Source organism: Piliocolobus tephrosceles, chromosome 17 (assembly GCF_002776525.5).
Source record: "Piliocolobus tephrosceles isolate RC106 chromosome 17, ASM277652v3, whole genome shotgun sequence".
In the NCBI taxonomy this organism is placed as follows: Eukaryota; Metazoa; Chordata; class Mammalia; order Primates; family Cercopithecidae; genus Piliocolobus; species Piliocolobus tephrosceles.
In genome coordinates, this window is record NC_045450.1 from 23,182,855 (window position 1) to 23,200,324 (window position 17,470).

A 17,470-nucleotide genomic window follows, 5' to 3' on the forward strand; every position below is an offset into this window, starting at 1 on the left:
TGATCTCAGCTCACTGAAACCTCTCCTCCCAGGTTCAAGCAGTTCTCCTGCCTCAGCCTCTGGAGTAACTGGAACTACAGGCCTGAGCCACCATGCCCGGCTAATTTTTGTATTTTTAGTAGAGACGGGGTTTCATCATGTTGGCCCAGCTGGTCTCAAACTCCTGACCTCAGGTGATCTACCCACCTTGGTCTCACAAAGTGCTGCGATTACAGGTGTGAACTACTGCACCTGGCCCATAAATTTTATTTCTATCAATTCCTTACATATGAACAAATTTTCTTTATATATCTTATTGCTATGTGTAAGTCATTGATTTAACAGTATTGTCTTTTCGGCAATTAAATTTTCTTTTAGAAATGCCATTTTCATCTTATTTTGTATTATCCATCCACCCAGCAAATATTAATCGATTATCTTCTGCTTTCCAAGGCTGTGTTAGCACCTGGAATACATAGACACATATGTACATACGTGTTCATAGTTGAATGTATGTATGTATGTATGTAAAAATCCTTGCCCTGGAATTGTTCGTTGTGAATGAAAGTATATCAGCAGCTTTAGTACAATGCAAAAGGTAATATCAAAGTTAATATTTATAATAGTTTAATAATATAGAGTTCCTTAGGAGCATCGAGTCAGGAATAACTGCAGGTGTGGTGGGTCTGGAAAGGTGAGAAAGACTTACCTTGAGAAGAGTAAGTTTACCAAAATACAGGAAGAGCAACCAAGAGAGAATAGCACATGCAGGGTTCAAAGAGGACTGCTGGGTGAATTCTGTATCTGGGCATATCTGGGGGTGAAGGTGAAAATGACAGAAAGGAGGTAGATGAAGATGGAATGGTAGGTGTGGTGCAAATCATGGAAAACTTTCGTGCCATGAATGATTTTAAATATGAAAGTGATGGGTGCCTAGAGGCAGTTAAGACTTAAAGTAGTCTAGGTAAGAGAGAGAAAGGTCAGTGGACATGAGAGGGAGTGCACTGAAGAGAGTTTCAGAAATTAAAAGCAGAAAAGCTTGATAACTCACTTAACTCATTCTTTCATTCAGCAATGTAAGCCTGAAACACTTGCATAACTGATCAGCTAGTCTGTCTCCAGCCCCCTCCAGACAGACCCCTCGGAGATCAGACAAATACAGGATGGACCCGAGTCTCAGGCAGAAAAGAATAGATGTTCACCGTAAATCATATCATTAGAGTGGCCTAGGTGTAAGGCATGCAGAGGCACTCTTAACTGGCAGAGTAGTCCATGAGCTTGGAGAAACACAGGAGCTGAACAAGCGACAGTCCTGGCACACTTTGGAATGTGCAGTCCAGTCTGCCACACTAACCCTTCGCTGCACACCTACAGTAAGAAAAGCCTGATTTGTTAAGGGAAGTGGAGGCAAGCACATTTGACTAGGAAATTCTGCATTACAGAAGGGTTAAACTGGATGTCTGAGATACCCTATGGCCCTGAGATTCTTTGACTTCCAGGCAGTTTATAAAATCCCTTCACCTCAGCACCCAGATGAATTTGGTGACGTGTATAGGAGGAGATTTTTTATTTTAGCCTTGGTTGGAGGCAGTTGGGCAAGGCTTCTCGGAGGCTTGTGATCTCTGAAGCTGACATATGAAAGATAAACAGAAGTTAGGCAGGCAGGGGTGAAGGGGAGGGGAAACCATGAGAGCTGGGGCGAGGCTGGACTATTGTAAACTATTGAAGACTATTGTAAACTATTGAAACTATTGAAGAGTTTGAACATTGTCTTTTGTGTGTTGGAGAGAATTAAGCCAGGAGATGACATGATCAGATGTGCACTTTTGAATGATGCCTCTAGGTGCAGTGTGGATAATTGGAGTAGATCTAGTGTAGTCATTATCCAGGAGCTGTGGAGGAAGTGGAATTGACAGGGCTTGGTGATTCTAGCTTAAGCAGCCTCAAATCTATGATTGCTATTTAAATGATATTTTTGTGACATTCCCTTTTTTTTCTGTTGAATTATACTTTGAAAGTTTATTAGCTAAACTTTAGGGTCAGATTTCTAGATTGTACACATTGGACTAATGATTTTCAGATATTAAAATTGTCATATAATAGAAGGAACCATTAGCCCGTAAACCAAACAGACCTTTGATTCTAAGTTGGTTTGCCATTCAGAGGAATATCCCTTTGGGAGTTTTTTTTTTTTTTTTTTTTTTTTGTTTGACAGAGTCTCACTCGGTCACCCAGGCTGGAGTTCAGTGATGCGGTCTCTACTCACTGCAACCCTCGTCTCCAGGGTTCAAGTGGTGCTCGTGCCTCAGCCTCCTGAGTATAGCTGGGATTACAGGTGTGTGTCACCACACCCGGCTAATTTTTGTAATTTTAGTAGAGACGGCGGTTTACCGTGTTCGGCAGGCTGGTCTCGAACTCCTGAACTCAGGTGATCTGCCTGCCTCGGCCTGCCAAAGTGCTGAGATTATAGGCGTGAGCCACCAGGCCCAGCTGGGAATTTTTGTGACCTGAAGAGTGAGAACAGGGAGTTGAGACAATGGGGAAATGGCAAAATAAATATGAATCCTAGGTTTGAGATTTAGCTCTGCTACTAATTGACTCTGCTATTTTTTCAGTTGTGCACCACTTAATGGCAATGTTGCAGTAAACAGTAGGCCATGTATCCAACGGTGGGTCCATTGAGCTTGTAATACCATATTTTTATTGTTCCTTTCCTGTTTAGCTATGTTTAGATACACCCTTCTGTTACGGTTGCTTACATTACTCAGTACAGTAACACTGGGAGCAGTAGCCTAGTGTGTTAACACTAGGAAGTCTTCATAAGTAGATAATGAGTGTTCATAAGTAGAAAATGAAGTTTTCATAAGTAGAAATTGTTCTAACACACATGTAGCCTAGGAGCAGTAGGCGAGGCCACAGGGCTTGCTGTGTAATGGGCTCTACCATCTAGGTTTGTGTAAGGGCACTCTGATGTTCACACAAAAATGAAATCGCCTAGTTTCTCCAAATGTAGCCCTGTTAATTGACACGTGATTGTAATTAGCTACTTGGCAAGTAACTTAACCTTTCTGAACTTCAGGTCCCTCATCTGCCAAATGGAATTAATACTACCTCTTAGGCTTTTTTTTTTTTGAGACAGGATCTCACCCCAGTTGCCGAGGCCAGAGTGCAGTGGCACAGTCTCAGATCACTGCCGCCTTGACCTCCCGTACTCGGGTGATCCCCCTCCACCTCAGCCTCCCGAGCATCTGGGATTACAAGCGTGCACCACCACGCCTGGCTAGTTTTTTTGTATTTTTACTAGAGATGGGGTTTTGCCATGTTGCCCAAGCTGGTCTCAAACTCCTGACCTCAAGTGATCCCCCTGCCTCAGCCTCCCAAAGTGCTGGGATTACAGATGTGAGCCACCGTGCCCGGCCTAGTTTTATTTTAGATTCAGGGAGTGCATGTTCATGTTTTTACACAGGTGTATTGCATGCTGGTGGAGATTGGGCTTCCAGTGAGCCCATTACCCAAATAGTGAACATTTTACTTGATAAGTAGTTTTTCAACCCTTGCCACCCTCCCCACTTGTGGAATCCTGAGTGTCTATTAATAATTTCCATCTTTGGATATCCGTTGGTTAGCTCCTACTTAAAAGTGAGAACATACAATATTTTATTTTCTCTTTAGTTCACATAGGGTAATGGCTCCCAGCTCCATCCATTTTGCTGCAAAAGACATGATTTCATTCTTTTTTATGGTGCCCCTCTTGGGATGTTTTAAGGATGAATGAGACGATGCATCTCAGGCACTTAGGTGCTGGAACAGGGTTAGACACATCAGTGGTCAGCAGGTCATAGCCATCATTGCTGTTACTGCCTTTATCACTATCTCGTCAGATGCCCTACCTCCAAGACAAATACATTTCTCCACTGTACATTTAGTTCCGTTTACTTAAACTGAACTTATCAATAGGTTTTACATTTCATTTTCCTGATGTTCCCCTTGTGTTGATTAATGAAATAAAATTGCACCCTTACTGCCTCGTTATATCTATTTGCCTTTGATTAAATTAAGTTTTCATAAGTAGAAATTGTTCTTACTAGAAAAAAATACATAATTACGTTTATCATCTCAGGTGTAAGAATTAATCACTTGAAATGTGACAGTTGTGCTTGCCTCATGTATCCTGTACAGCCATTACTTCATTTATGTCCCATTTCACTCCCAAGTGGCTTTAATTCCACTTATAGAACAGATACATAGTTGACACAGATCAGAGTGACAAGATTGAGGACGCCAGAGCCAAAGGGGAAATGGAAGCTGTGGAGACGCGCTGAGTCAGGGATAGGTCAGTGCCCACCAGTGAGAGGTGCGAGGCCCTGTCGATAACCAGCTCCATCATCCCTGAGTTACCCATGTGCATGCTGGCACATTGTGACTTGAAGCCAGAGGCAAGAATGGGGGCTGGAGTGGCATGTAGGGCCCGGCTGTGTGTATGGATGTTCATAGTGGGGGCCAGCCGGAGTTGCGAGCCAGGTTCTATTTACATCCACCTCAAACTCAACATGAATGGAGGAGACTTGGTTTTCCCTTCCAGACTCAGTCCTTCCAGTGTCAGTGGGTTGTACCTCCGCCCATGAAATGATCGAAGCTAGAAAACAAGTCATTCTTTTTTTTTCTCTCTCTCTTTTGAGATGGAGTCTTGCCCTGTTCCCAGGCTAGAGTGCAGTGGCATGATCTCAGCTGACTGCAACCTCTGCCTCCCGGGTCAAGTGATTCTCCTGCCTCAGCCTCCTGAGTAGCTGTAGCTGGGACTACAGGCACCTGCCACCACGCCCAACTAATTTTTGTATTTTTAGTAGAGACAGGGTTTCATCATGTTAGCCGGGGTGGTCTCAATCTCTTGACCTCGTGATCCGCCCGCCTCGGCCTCCCAAAGTGCTGGGATTACAGGCGTGAGCCACCACACCTGGCCCCATTCTTTCTTTTTTAACAGTTTATTGAGATACAATTTACTTATAATTCAGTGGCTTTGAGTATATTCATGGTGTTGTGTAGCCATCACCACAATCCATTTTTAAACATTTTTGTTGCCTAAAAAGAACCCCTGAGTTATCAGAGCCCTCCACCATACAACTGTTTTAATGATTTGGAAATAAGTTTGTGCTCATATTCTGGTCACTTAATGATATATATGCCCCTCATAAACTTGAAATTCACAATGGTCATTTTCAGACATTCTTCAAATGAGATGTTAGAATCTCAATATAAAAGAATTACTCTAGAGAACACAGCCTAGAGCCCACAGATCTAATTGAAAGTGTTCGTGTTACATTTGAGAAGCTATAAGAAGTAAACCTGTGTGTATTCTGCTCACATTTCTCTATTACTCTTCCCTTGTTAGGTGCTATTTCAAGTGGTTTCAGGCTGGAAGAATCTCCATTTGTTCCCTATGACTTTATGAACAGCAGTACTTCACCAGCCAGTCCTCCAGGTTCAATAGGAGATGGCTGGCCACGTGCCAAATCGCCTAACGGCTCTAGCAGTGTTAATTGGCCACCAGGTAAAATTTTTTCTGACACTTTCTTTCATGAGACTGTGTTTCCATTAAGGTTTTGTTACATCTGGACTTAATACTGATGTAGCCCAGATTGGCGTGCTTAGAGTGATGTGTGTGGATGAGAAGGAATGCAGAAGTGATAGAGGAAAAGTTAAGCATGAAGTCTTGGGCAAGTGAGTGTGTCAGCCTGTTACCTATACCTTTATGCTCAAGCAGCAGAGGTAGAAGTGAGTCCCACTGACCAGCGTGTAGAATTATATTAAACACTTTAGGCCGGGCACAGTGGCTCACACCAGTAATCCCAGCACTTTGGGAGGCCGAGGCAAGGATCATGAGGTCAGGAGATCAAGACCATCCTGGCTAACACGGTGAAACCCCGTCTGTACTAAAACTACAAAAAATTAGCCAGGCGTGGTGGCAGGCGCCTGTAGTTCCAACTACTCGGGAGGCTGAGACAGGAGAATGGCATGAATCTGGGAGACGGGGCTTGCAGTGAGCTGAGATTGTGCCACTGCACTCCAGCCTGGGCGACTGAGCAAGACTCCATCTCAAAAAAAAAACAACAGCAACCAAAACTTTAATTCACTGCTTCTCTTAAATTGTGTCAGGGAGTAACTTGCAGTATTTTCATTCATACATGGAGTTATCAGAAGTGCTTCTGTGGCCTGCTCTCTCCTACCTGAGTTGCAGTAGCTTTGTGATTTGTCTTAAAGCTTAAAGCACTTTTAAATGTTACTGTTTAAAAATACATGAATCTGGCCGGGTGCGGTGGCTCACGCCTGTAATCCCAGCACTTTGGGAGGCTGTAGCGGGCAGGTCACGAGGTCTCAGTAGATCAAGACCATCCTGGCTAACACGGTGAAACACCATCTCTACTAAAAATACAAAAAAAAAAATTAGCCAGGCGTGGCGGCGTGCACCTGTAGTCCGAGTTACTCAGGAGGCTGAGGCAGGAGAATAGCATGAACCCAGGAGGTGGAGCTTGCAGTGAGCCAGGATAACGCCACTGCACTCCATCTTGGGGGACAGAGTGAGACTTTGTCTCAAAAAAATAAATAAATAAATAAATACATGAATCACAGCCAAGCACAGTGGCTTATGCCTGTAATCCCAGCACTTTGGGAGGCTGAGGTGGGAGATCACTTGAATCCAGGAGTTCAAAGCTGCAGTGAGCTATGATTGCACCACTGCACTCCAGCCTGGGTGATAGAGCAAGACTCTGTCTCAAACATGCATACATATATATATGATTTTTTACACACACACGTATATATGTGTATAACGTGTGTGGGTGTGTATATTCACATGCAGAGAGATGATTTCAGTTTTAAAAACTTGCAGGTTATTTGTAAAGAATAGCTTCTATGATACTAATTTTATTACTGAACCATTCTCTTAAGAGTGTTAGTATAAATTGGAAAGTATTTGAGAGTTGCATAGGATTTAGGAATAAAGGTTTTGGATATTTATTAATAGATTTTAAAATGATGATTAAGCTTTGAACTAATTTTAAATTTCCATTTCCAGAATTTCGTCCTGGTGAGCCATGGAAAGGTTATCCAAACATTGACCCTGAAACTGACCCTTACGTCACTCCTGGCAGTGTCATAAACAATCTTTCAATTAATACTGTGCGGGAAGTTGACCACCTCAGGGACAGGAACAGTGGTACGTAGGAGGTGCAAATCAATTTCTGAGTGACACTTAACAACACAGTTTAAGAATGGCTCATGTAGTACCCAGCTACTCTGGGAGACTGAGGCAGGAGGGTCACTTGAGCCCAGGAGCTTGAGACTAGCCTGGGCAACACAGTGTGGGACCCTGTCTCTTTAAAAAAGAAAGAAGATGAAGAAGAAGAAGAATGGCAGACAGAATTCTCTCTGTTCCCATAGGTGGCTCTTTAGTTTGGCTACTTTTTAAATGATGAGGATTTTATCATCCCTTGGTATGCAAATATGTATATTAATTTAATAAGTTAAAGGACCAGCAAACCTTTGCTTTCCAGTAGTTGTATTAACGGAATGAAAAAACAACAAATGAAGGTTGTTACTAACTTTATACTGAGTTACAAGATGACAGTTATTTTTAAAATAGGTGTTTCTTATGACAGACGTTTATACGCTTATATACTCTGAATATTGAAGGACTTTCACCAGGAAGAGCAAATTAGGCTGTCCTTCAGAGAGTAAGAATAAGACCAGTTAAGGATCCATGCAGTCCAGATGTGCTTTTTAATTGATTAGTAAATAAAACCATCCTATTACCTGCCACAGGGTTACTTTTCACCTCAAGGCATTTACATGTGTTTCATCCATGATTTTGTACCAGAAGAGTGTTAATGAAATGAATTTTTTTAATATTAAAAAATATTTCCTGTCTTTTTAAAATACCGTCTATCCCTTTACACAGTTTATAAAGCAAATGTGAAGCAGCCACCATGTTGCATTAGACGTGTAATTTACAGAGGTAACAAGTGTCTCTGCACCAGCGGAGAAGAGTCCTCAGCATTGTGAAGTGGCTGAGTTTCACAGACAGCTCTGTCCCCTGTGGGGGACACTAAGCCAAGCATAAATTCTCATGGTGTGGGAGTTAATGGAAGAATCCAATGGCTCTGAAAGTCAGGAGAGTTTGGATTTGATGTTAAAGGAAATAGAGCATTGAAGGCTTTGAGTGGAAGAATCTTTAAGATGGGGTTATCTGGCTGTGGTGAGCAGAGTGGATTGGATTGGGAGACTAGTCACAGGGAACTGGTGTAGTAATCCAGATGGTAGTCGGGGTCTAGAGTTCAACTAGTAATGTTCAAGGGGGTTTTGAAAATGGGAAGGCACACCCGGTTTGGGAGCCTGAATATATTGCGTAATGGAGAAGACTGAAGGGCCTGTTCACTGGTAGTGTCTGTGATGGGGTGCGTTGGAGAGCAGGATAGCCAGTAAGAAGTCACTGGAGCTCGGGCGAGTTAGGAGCACCAAGACTCGAACCTCCTTTTAGACCCAGTGCTGGGAAGCAGAGCCGAGTGCTGTCATGGTGGCTGGACCTCATTGCTAGAGCACATCCTCACTGCCAGTGAGGACAAAATCAGAGGGAAAATGCCTGTGCTGAGCCAAGGCAGAGACAGTTGGCAAGATTGCCCAGCATGCTTTTTTGAAGGCAAGAAGGAAGATGCCTCTGGCACCATCGTACCCTGAGTGGGCCTGTTTCCTTTCTTGTGGCATACTGTTAGGCTTCGATTTCTCTGGAAGCTTTTGCTTTTTCTTAACCTCCACGTCCCTTGCTCTGGTGGCTGATTGGACTCTTCCCCGACACAGGGTCATCCTCATCCTTGAACACCACGCTGCCTTCAACTAGTGCCTGGTCATCCATTCGTGCCTCCAACTACAACGTTCCCCTCAGCAGTACAGCACAAAGCACTTCAGGTGGGCCTCGCCTTCGCTCAGGAAGGGAGGGTTGGTCACAGCCAGAGCCGTGGCTATTGTTTTAATGCCCTCTTCTTTTGTCCAGTCTTCTCAGGGAGTTAGGAGATTCTGCTTGCGAGCCTGGGAAATTATTTTTAACATCACTTGTTCCTTTTTAAACTTACTGTACCCAGTGGTCATCTACTAAAATCAGTTTTTACTGAACAGCTTTCACTCATCTCAGAGCCACAGCAGCTCTATAATTAAATGTAATTTAATCCAAACTAGTTCTCAGACTATCTGCAGCGAAGGATCTTAAAAAAAAAAAAAAAATTGCCCATCCTCATAGACTGATACTTTTGTAAAATACGGTAAACATGAATTCTGAATTGCTAGGAAAATAATGGCACACTTTAGAGTTACAGGGATGTCAGGTTGCTGTCTGTCTACACATGCGCACTGAATTTCTGGACTCATCCTGCAGCAGATTAGTATGAAACTGTGTTGTGGTGTTCTTCCAGCCATACCCTGAGTAGCACTGACCTGATGCACACGCACTTTGTAAGTGAAGTAAGAAAGAGTTGATAGTGATGGAAAATAGGAATGGTTCCACTCCTTGCTGTCCCTCTCAGGCTTTTAGCATGATAGTTGATGTAGTTTACTGTAAACCTGGTCCCTGCATACCTACTCATGTCTCCATTGCTGCGAGGCAGTATGTGTCAGGATCTGGGCCTGCTGTCTTTTTCTTCTTTCCTTCCTTCCTTCCTTTCTCTGTCTCTCTCTTTCCTTCCTTTCCTTTCTTCCTCCCTTCCTTTTTCTTTCTTTTCTTTTTCTTTTTCTTTTTTTTTTTTTCTGCCCTACAGGCTTAGTTTTGAATCCTGGCTCTACATTAGACACATAGGCAAATTATTTACCCAGTCTGTCCTCAGAAGACTGTGTCAGGACCACAGACAGCGCATGCCAGGTGCCCAGCAAGCCAATACTCAGCGCAGAGAGGCAGGCACCCTGTGAAGATCTCCTTTGGCAGCTCCCAAGTTGGGGCTCTTTTGCAGTCCTTTTTTCCTTGAGTAAACAACAGAGTTCTAAAATTCAATTAAGTGGCCTACCTGACTTTCTTGAGTGACTCAATTATGGTTAGTAAGAAGTTCACAATTGCAATTTTAGAGCAATTCAGATTGTTTTCCATTTCAGTTCGAGTACAGTTTTAGACACTGGCCTGAGAATTTCATAGGTCTTTACAGCTGTTAATAACAGATCAATGGCTTGAGTGTTTGGAGGGATGGAAAGCAGTTTCCTTTGGGCTGATTTTCTTTTTTGGCAGTTTAGTTGATTTGGGGGTTTTAATAGTTTCTTTTGTTTGTTAGATTTGCTTTTTGTGGGAGAATGGATGTCATTATTTAAATTTCCTCATTTCTTAAACATTATTCCTCCCCTCTCCATTTTTTTCCCCCTTTGAGTAGCCAGAAATAGTGATTCCAAATTGACATGGTCTCCTGGTTCAGTTACAAACACCTCTCTGGCTCATGAGCTGTGGAAGGTCCCTTTGCCACCTAAAAACATCACTGCTCCGTCCCGTCCACCTCCGGGACTGACTGGTCAGAAGCCACCCTTGTCTACGTGGGATAATTCTCCCCTTCGTGTAGGTGGAGGATGGGGAAATTCTGACGCCAGATATACCCCAGGTAAGATGCAGTACCTAAGGTGGTTTTCTGTGGTTTATTTGTGAAACGCTAACCAGCGCCAACAGTCGAGTTTAACAGAGACCTGAACAGTAAACTATTGCCTCACCTCCGTCAGGGGGAATGAGAACTTCAGTAAACAAATGATCCACCCAGAGATAAACAACAGGCCGCAGTAACGTTAATGCATTGGGAAGCTCCATTGTCTCAGAAGTTCCTCAAGACTACATCTTAAAATGTGTAGTAACTTCCTGCTCGTGGCAGAAAAAGAACACATAACATGGAGCAGAAGCCAGTATTGGGCAAGTCTGGGAACATGGGAACAGGTCATCTGGGCCTTGAAGTGTAGGGGAGTAGCTTGGCCTGTATTAAACGGGGACATCTGAGAGTGAAAGAGGGTGCTGTTGACTAACCATACGCAGCCAACAGGCATAAGCCAGAAGGTCCCGGCAGACTGGTTCCTCTGCCTCTCCTCATTCTATAAATGACTAACATTGGATTTGTACTGGCGTCATTTCCTGCCTGTGCCGTCCCCACACCATACATATACACACACAGCCCCAGATGAGCCTAGCAGTTTCCCCGGTAAATACAGTCTTATCCTTCACTCTACCTTGCCTGCAAACTAGCAAACGTTCCCATCTTCAAGCTGAAAATGAGTAATAAAACCTCATTGATATTTTCTGATTAAATGTGTAATTTCTGATCTTTAGACAGGTGACTGGCTGTAGGAAAACTTGCAGCTTTTCCTTTGGGTGGGGGTTAATTATAGGAAAAGAACACTAAAGTACATGCCAAGCTACTGAATGTAAGTTAACGTAATTGGTGTGGTGTGAGTGGTCTTTGCAGGCCACAGACGTCTGTCTGGATGCCAGCTAAGAGACTGGCAGCACACAGCGAGGGGTGCTAGTGAATGTGGCCCAGGAGCCCACCCCAGGGAGGCTTGGTGCAGTTGAATGGAATCAGCAAACCTGTAGGAGTAAGCCAAGCAATCCGAGGGGGAGACTCTACCAAGGCCCGGTCACCTGAGAAAGCACAAAGGCTCCCATTAGAATGAGGAGAGGATTGCAGGGCGTGGGGAGGATTCCATGAGAGGTGGATAGGCCTGAGCTGTGTCATGGAACACAGCACCTGAAGCATTTGTGAGGTGCCTTGGGTTGTAGATGGGGTCGGAGATGAGGGCTGTACTCATCCAGAGTAGAGACCAGATGGGGAGCCCCTGCGGTAACCCTGGTGAAAACAAGGAGCGTCTGTGCGATCGCAAGCTCTGGAATCCCCTTAAAGCTTCATGCCCTGAAGGACACACATGCAGAGTGACCAGACATTACTGAAGTCTTCCCCAGATGGTACCGTTTGAGATGATTTTAGCTCCTATCAATGAGAAGATCTCAAAGAGATGCAGCCTTTTGTGGCTCCCTGCCCTCCTGTGTGGTGAGCTGGGACCCATTCTGAGCTTACTCTCCCCAGAGGCAGAGCCCCCTGCCGTGGATGTTAATGCCTCGCCATGGCTAGGGCGAACTCAAATTCTGGGCCTAGGGAGAAAGCCTCTAGTGTAGAGGTGCAAGGATGTGAAGGAAGCCAAGAGGCCAGGTGATCTGCTGAGTAACTATAGTTGGACTCTTTCAGTCCTGGAAAACTGACTTGTCCTTTTTTTCCTTGCTTAGGTTCCAGCTGGGGTGAGAGCAGCTCAGGGAGAATAACAAATTGGCTTGTTCTAAAAAACCTTACACCTCAGGTAAGGATATCAGATAACACTGGTTTATGTGGCTATGCCAGGGAGCATGGGAACAGAGGTTCAGGTCTGGGTGTGAGACGAGGGCTGCTAAGTGGTAGTGAGGCCTGGCAGAGGAGTGGTCTGTAGACCTCAGGCAGGATGTGGTCGAATCTGGTGATTCACGCTGTAATGTGCCTGGGAACCAAACAAAAATACAGATTCCCAGGCCTCACCCAGAGATTGAGTCAGTAGATCTGGGCTAGGAGCTGGGACTCTGCATTTGTATGAGGGCCTGCAGATGAATTTGACGCAGGTGGTCCTCGTTGGCACGTGGAGAAACCCTGGTCTGTCCCCGAGTTGAGAGCATTTTCTTAGCCCCTGGCCCACCCCCTCCTCTGGAGGCTGGGTGTTGAGCTCCCACCGCCCTCCTCCCCCAGGAAGCATAACCTTGATGGATGCTGTCCTCAGGGCAGGGAAGAGAGAAGACGTGGAGTCACACAGCAGGGGCAGTGCTTCATAAGGAATTGGGGGTCTGGGGAGTGTCAGGAGTCTAGAGGCCGGAGCAGTATGACTCTGAGAGCAGTGGAGGTGGGGAAGGTGGCTCTGCACACCGTCAGAGCAACATCAGAGTGTCAATGAAGAGTGGTACCAGGAGCACAGAGCCTCAGGGAAGAGAGGCGGGGCAGCAGCGCAGCCTGGAACGGCCTCCTGGAGGGCCCGCGGTGATGCCTCTCACTGGTGGTTTCCACACTGTTTCCTAGATCGATGGCTCAACTCTGCGCACTCTGTGCATGCAGCACGGCCCACTGATCACATTCCACCTGAACCTCCCTCACGGAAATGCTCTGGTCCGCTACAGTTCAAAAGAAGAGGTAGTGAAGGCACAAAAGTCTCTGCACATGTAAGTTGGCTGTTGGGCTCCCAGTTGGAAGAGTCTAGGGAAAGGAGTTCTGTGAGAGCACAGCCTGGCCTGGGGCAGCACACCGGGTCCTGTGTGGGTGGCTCCTGTTGGCTGCAGTAGTGCCCTGATTCCAAGGTCAGCACTCCTAAGCAGGGAATCGGACCCAGCCAAATGGCCCTAGAAAGTCCTTTACATTGCCCGTGGGAGACAGAGGAAGTCCGCCCTGGTCAAGGCACCAGGTCCTGAAGAGCTGTGCGCACACGCTCGGGTGAAGGGAGGGCACTCAGCTTATGTGGTGTGGTCTCTCCCTCTGCGCCTTCTGTGGCTTTTCTAGCAGAGACAAGTTGCACCCTCACTTGTGAGTGAATGAAGCCCTCCTGGCGCACTGTCCTCATGTGTCCGCGGTGCCTCTCTTCTCTAGGTGTGTACTGGGGAACACTACTATTCTTGCTGAGTTTGCCAGTGAAGAGGAGATCAGTCGTTTCTTTGCACAAAGCCAGTCTCTGACCCCTTCTCCCGGCTGGCAGTCTCTCGGGTCCAGCCAGAGCCGGCTGGGCTCCCTCGACTGTTCCCACTCATTCTCCAGCCGGACCGATCTCAATCACTGGAATGGTGCTGGGCTGTCGGGAACTAACTGTGGAGACCTTCACGGCACTTCACTCTGGGGGACCCCGCATTATTCCACAAGCCTGTGGGGTCCTCCAAGCAGCAGCGACCCCCGAGGAATTAGCAGCCCATCTCCCATTAACGCTTTTCTTTCTGTTGACCACCTGGGTGGGGGTGGAGAGTCCATGTAACAGTGTAGATGCAGACTCACCGACCGGGACCTCAGACGCGAGGGAAAGGAGCACTAAGTGGGGCTCGCCGCCTGCAGCCAGGGGCCGCCTGTGGGAACAGCTATTCTCTGCACATTTTCCACTTTGTTTTCCCCAAAACATATCAGTTTGAATACTTGAATCATGCAGGCCAATATTATAATGTGAAAAGGTATCTATTCTATTTACACTCCCAAATAGCGCCATACATGCTAAACCGTAGAGAATGAGCTCGCTTGTGTCTATTCATCATGTTTAGCCTTTGGATTCTTTTTTTTTTTTTTTTCCTTCTATTCCTCCTCCCCTCCCCTTTTTTTCTCTCTTGCAAAACCATTTTTTGGGCTGATACCGTATGAGCTTTTCCCTTTGCACTGAATGATGTTCTCTCCGTCTCATCGGCAGTATGGGGGCAGCTGTCCCAGTGTCAATGTTTACTCAAGGGTGTTCTTAGGAGGCGTGCGCTCTCTACTATGCCTTGATGTTGCCTACCTTATTGTGGTATCGTGGAGTTTAAAAGATCAAGTTAGGACTGACTTAGGATTATTAATGAAAGTGTTGCACCAGTTTTTTCATGTTGTAAAACTAAAGAATTTCGCTCTGCAGTTTGAAAAACTGTGGCCACAGCTGTGACTTGCAGCCCACCTGCCACCCAGGACGGGCCCTGCACTTTGAATAGGCTTTCCATTTTGTTTTGGAGGTTCCCACGTTGAACCTTCTTGTTTACAGATTTTTTTGTTTGTTTTTTGAGAAAAAAAAAATGTTTACTCTTCCATCATTTAAAAAAAATGTAAAAGACAAAAAAAAATGGAGGATGATTTAAAAGATGCTTTCTATCTCTGGGAAAAAGGAGCAGCATTTGGCCATGTTCTTTTGTTTTTCTATTCCTGTCCCAAATCAAAGAGCATGGTTCTCAGGAAAACCAGTTCCCCAGTTAAAAAAAATAAATAAAAAAAATAAATAAAAAAAAAATAAACTCCTTGTAGTTTCTTATAGGAAAAAACAAAAACCCCAACTTTTAGCACTGATACTACATATTGCTCTGTTAAAGAATTTTCTCTGCCAAAAAAGAAAAAAGAAAAAACAAAAAAACGCTTAAAGCTGGAGTTTGACATTCTGCTTTCAGATGCTGTCTTTTTATTAGTGAGTGATGATGGTTTGCTAATAATCAGTAGGTAATAATTTTTTGTAATCCCATCAAGTGGCTCCATATGTTTCTGCTCTCTTGTGACTGTGTTAATGTTTAACTGTTGTACCTTAAAGCCGAAATCAGTAACTATGCATACTGTAACCAAGGTATTGGGCTTACAGAGTTGTTTGTTGTATAAAGAAAATTTTAAATGTTGTTGCAAACTAACGAGTTACACCATTTTAAACTTTCTTTCCTCCCCTTTTTTTGCCCACAAATGGTATTATAATGCTTGCTTAGTCAAAGAAGAGAGACTAAACAAGGGTAAAAATTTTAACAGTACAGAATTTGCCATCATTTCATTGCCTTGATTCTAACTGTTTGTGTCCTAAGATGCAAAAGAAGTCAGTGGCTTTTAACTGTTTACAAATAGAATGTGATTGTAAAATGTACAGTTTGGTTGTGTTTGAATTATGAAATTTCTTCGGATATAATAAACCATGACTTTTTGGCTGCTCAACATTAATTGTCTCCTTTTTGTGAATTTATTTGTAGGCTCTTTTTTATAATGAAAGTTTCAAAGTTGCTATGTATGAGGGTTCTCATAGAGCAACCGATTAAAAATTTAAGCAAATATTTGAACATTTTATCTGAACTCATCACAATTTCACCCTGAAATAATGTGAGAACAATGGGAAACTGTAGCTTGCTCCTTCCCACCCTCTCTGAGCATCTTTGGGATCTTGTTGCTCAAAACTCTTCTGTGACTTCATCTTCCCCACCATTTGTGCCCATCTCAAGCCTCAGCAAGAAACCATGTGGAACATGAAGCTTAATGACTTGCCAGTGTACTAGTGTTAAACTCTCATACCTCTGTTACAAAGCGAGAAACGCCACACCCGGACTGGCCTTTTCTTCCCCCTTCACGGCCCTCGCTTCTCCCTGCAGGAGCTCGGGGGCGAAACCTGTGTATGGATTTCAGTGTATGACTTCAGATCATGCTCCAACTTGCCAGGTGTAAGCTAATGTTGTCGGACACCTTACTATAAGCAAATGTTATTCAGTGCGTTCAATGTATATTGACTTCCATACTGGTTTTTCCAAAAACCAAAGGTAGCTTTGAAAAACCATGTCTGGAAATGTTTGGAGCGTTAAGCTGATTGACCTTCTGACCTTGGGGCTTTGAGTAGTATATAATTCATAACTGCGTTACTTGTATTGTTAAAGTGTTTGGGAGTTTTTTGCGCTTGTTATGTGGAAATAAAGTGTTTGATTTAAAATTTTTTAAAGTGGTTTGGATCTTTGCCTAGTCCTTAAATAAATACAGCTCTATTCCCTCAGCCACCATTACCACTCGGTCTTAATCCCGACTGCCAGTTCCTGGGTGACCTGCAGCTGACCGTGCTGGGCCCCTGACTCGGGGCTTTCTAGTCACTCAGAGCCACCAAGAGTCGGGGTAAACTTTTTAACACAGGCACTTAACGCGTTTTTTCTTTCTTCCTTTTCTCTTTCTCTTTTCTTCCTTTTTTTTCCTGTGTTTTTTCTTTCTTTCTTTTTTTTCTTTCGACAGGGTTTCACTCTGGATCTCGGCTCACTGTAACCTCCACCTCCCAGGCTCAAAGGATTCTCGTCCCTCAGCCTTTCAAGTAGCTGGGATTACAGGCACCTACCACCAAATCCGGCTAAGTTTTGCATTTTTAATAGAGATGGGGTTTCACCATGTTGCTCAGGCTGGTCTCAAACTCCTAAGCTCAAGCGATCTGCCCATCTCAGCCTCCCAAAGTGCTGGGATTACAGGCGTGAGCCGCTGCGCCTGGCCTCACAGGCATTTATACATTTTCAAATATCCCTCCTTGTTCTGCTCCCCTGGGTGTGTTCCCAGCTCTGATGAACCTCAGCTTCTCCACAGTGCTATGCTTTCCACCCTCAGAGACTGGAGGATAGCTTGCCCTGGACTTCCTTCCCCAGTCAAGTGTTAAATAGCTCCTTCCATCATTTCAAGGAACTGTGCTAGGCCACCACATGCTGAATAGGCTCTCACTAGTCTTTGTAATCCACCTTCTCAGATCAGTGATAGTGGCTGAATAAATACTGCAAGGAATAGCAGCTGATCTGTCACCTTTTGACACCTGAGGACAGGAGACTGTGGTAGTGCCATGCTGTTGGCTTGTGCAGGTGGATGAACCGGGGAATGATGCTAAGGTCAAAGTGGGGTCCTTGACCCAGAGGATCAAATTCAGGTTGAACGGCATGAAGGTAGGGACCGAGATGAAGGAGGAGTATTTGCATCAAGACTGAGGGATGGCCGGGCATGGTGGT

The 17,470-nt window shown here is 44.7% G+C and overlaps 1 protein-coding gene across 7 annotated transcripts in view; it reads left to right on the forward strand.

Annotated features, from left to right (window-relative positions):
- Positions 1-16,436, forward strand: part of TNRC6A (trinucleotide repeat containing adaptor 6A) — a 100,716-nt gene extending 84,280 nt beyond the window's left edge. For 3 of the 7 annotated variants that reach the window (XM_023192898.2, XM_023192897.2, XM_023192896.3), the window contains 7 exons: positions 5,369-5,527; positions 7,052-7,192; positions 8,830-8,937; positions 10,377-10,598; positions 12,260-12,330; positions 13,071-13,210; positions 13,632-16,436. In XM_023192898.2, coding sequence (XP_023048666.2) covers positions 5,369-5,527; positions 7,052-7,192; positions 8,830-8,937; positions 10,377-10,598; positions 12,260-12,330; positions 13,071-13,210; positions 13,632-14,007 — 1,217 coding nt within the window. In that variant the 3' untranslated portion in view covers positions 14,008-16,436. The remainder of the gene's footprint in view (positions 1-5,368; positions 5,528-7,051; positions 7,193-8,829; positions 8,938-10,376; positions 10,599-12,259; positions 12,331-13,070; positions 13,211-13,631) is intronic. The other 4 variants (XM_026455373.1, XM_023192902.2, XM_023192899.3 and 1 more) reach the window with 2 other exon arrangements.
- Positions 16,437-17,470: the final 1,034 nt, after the last annotated feature.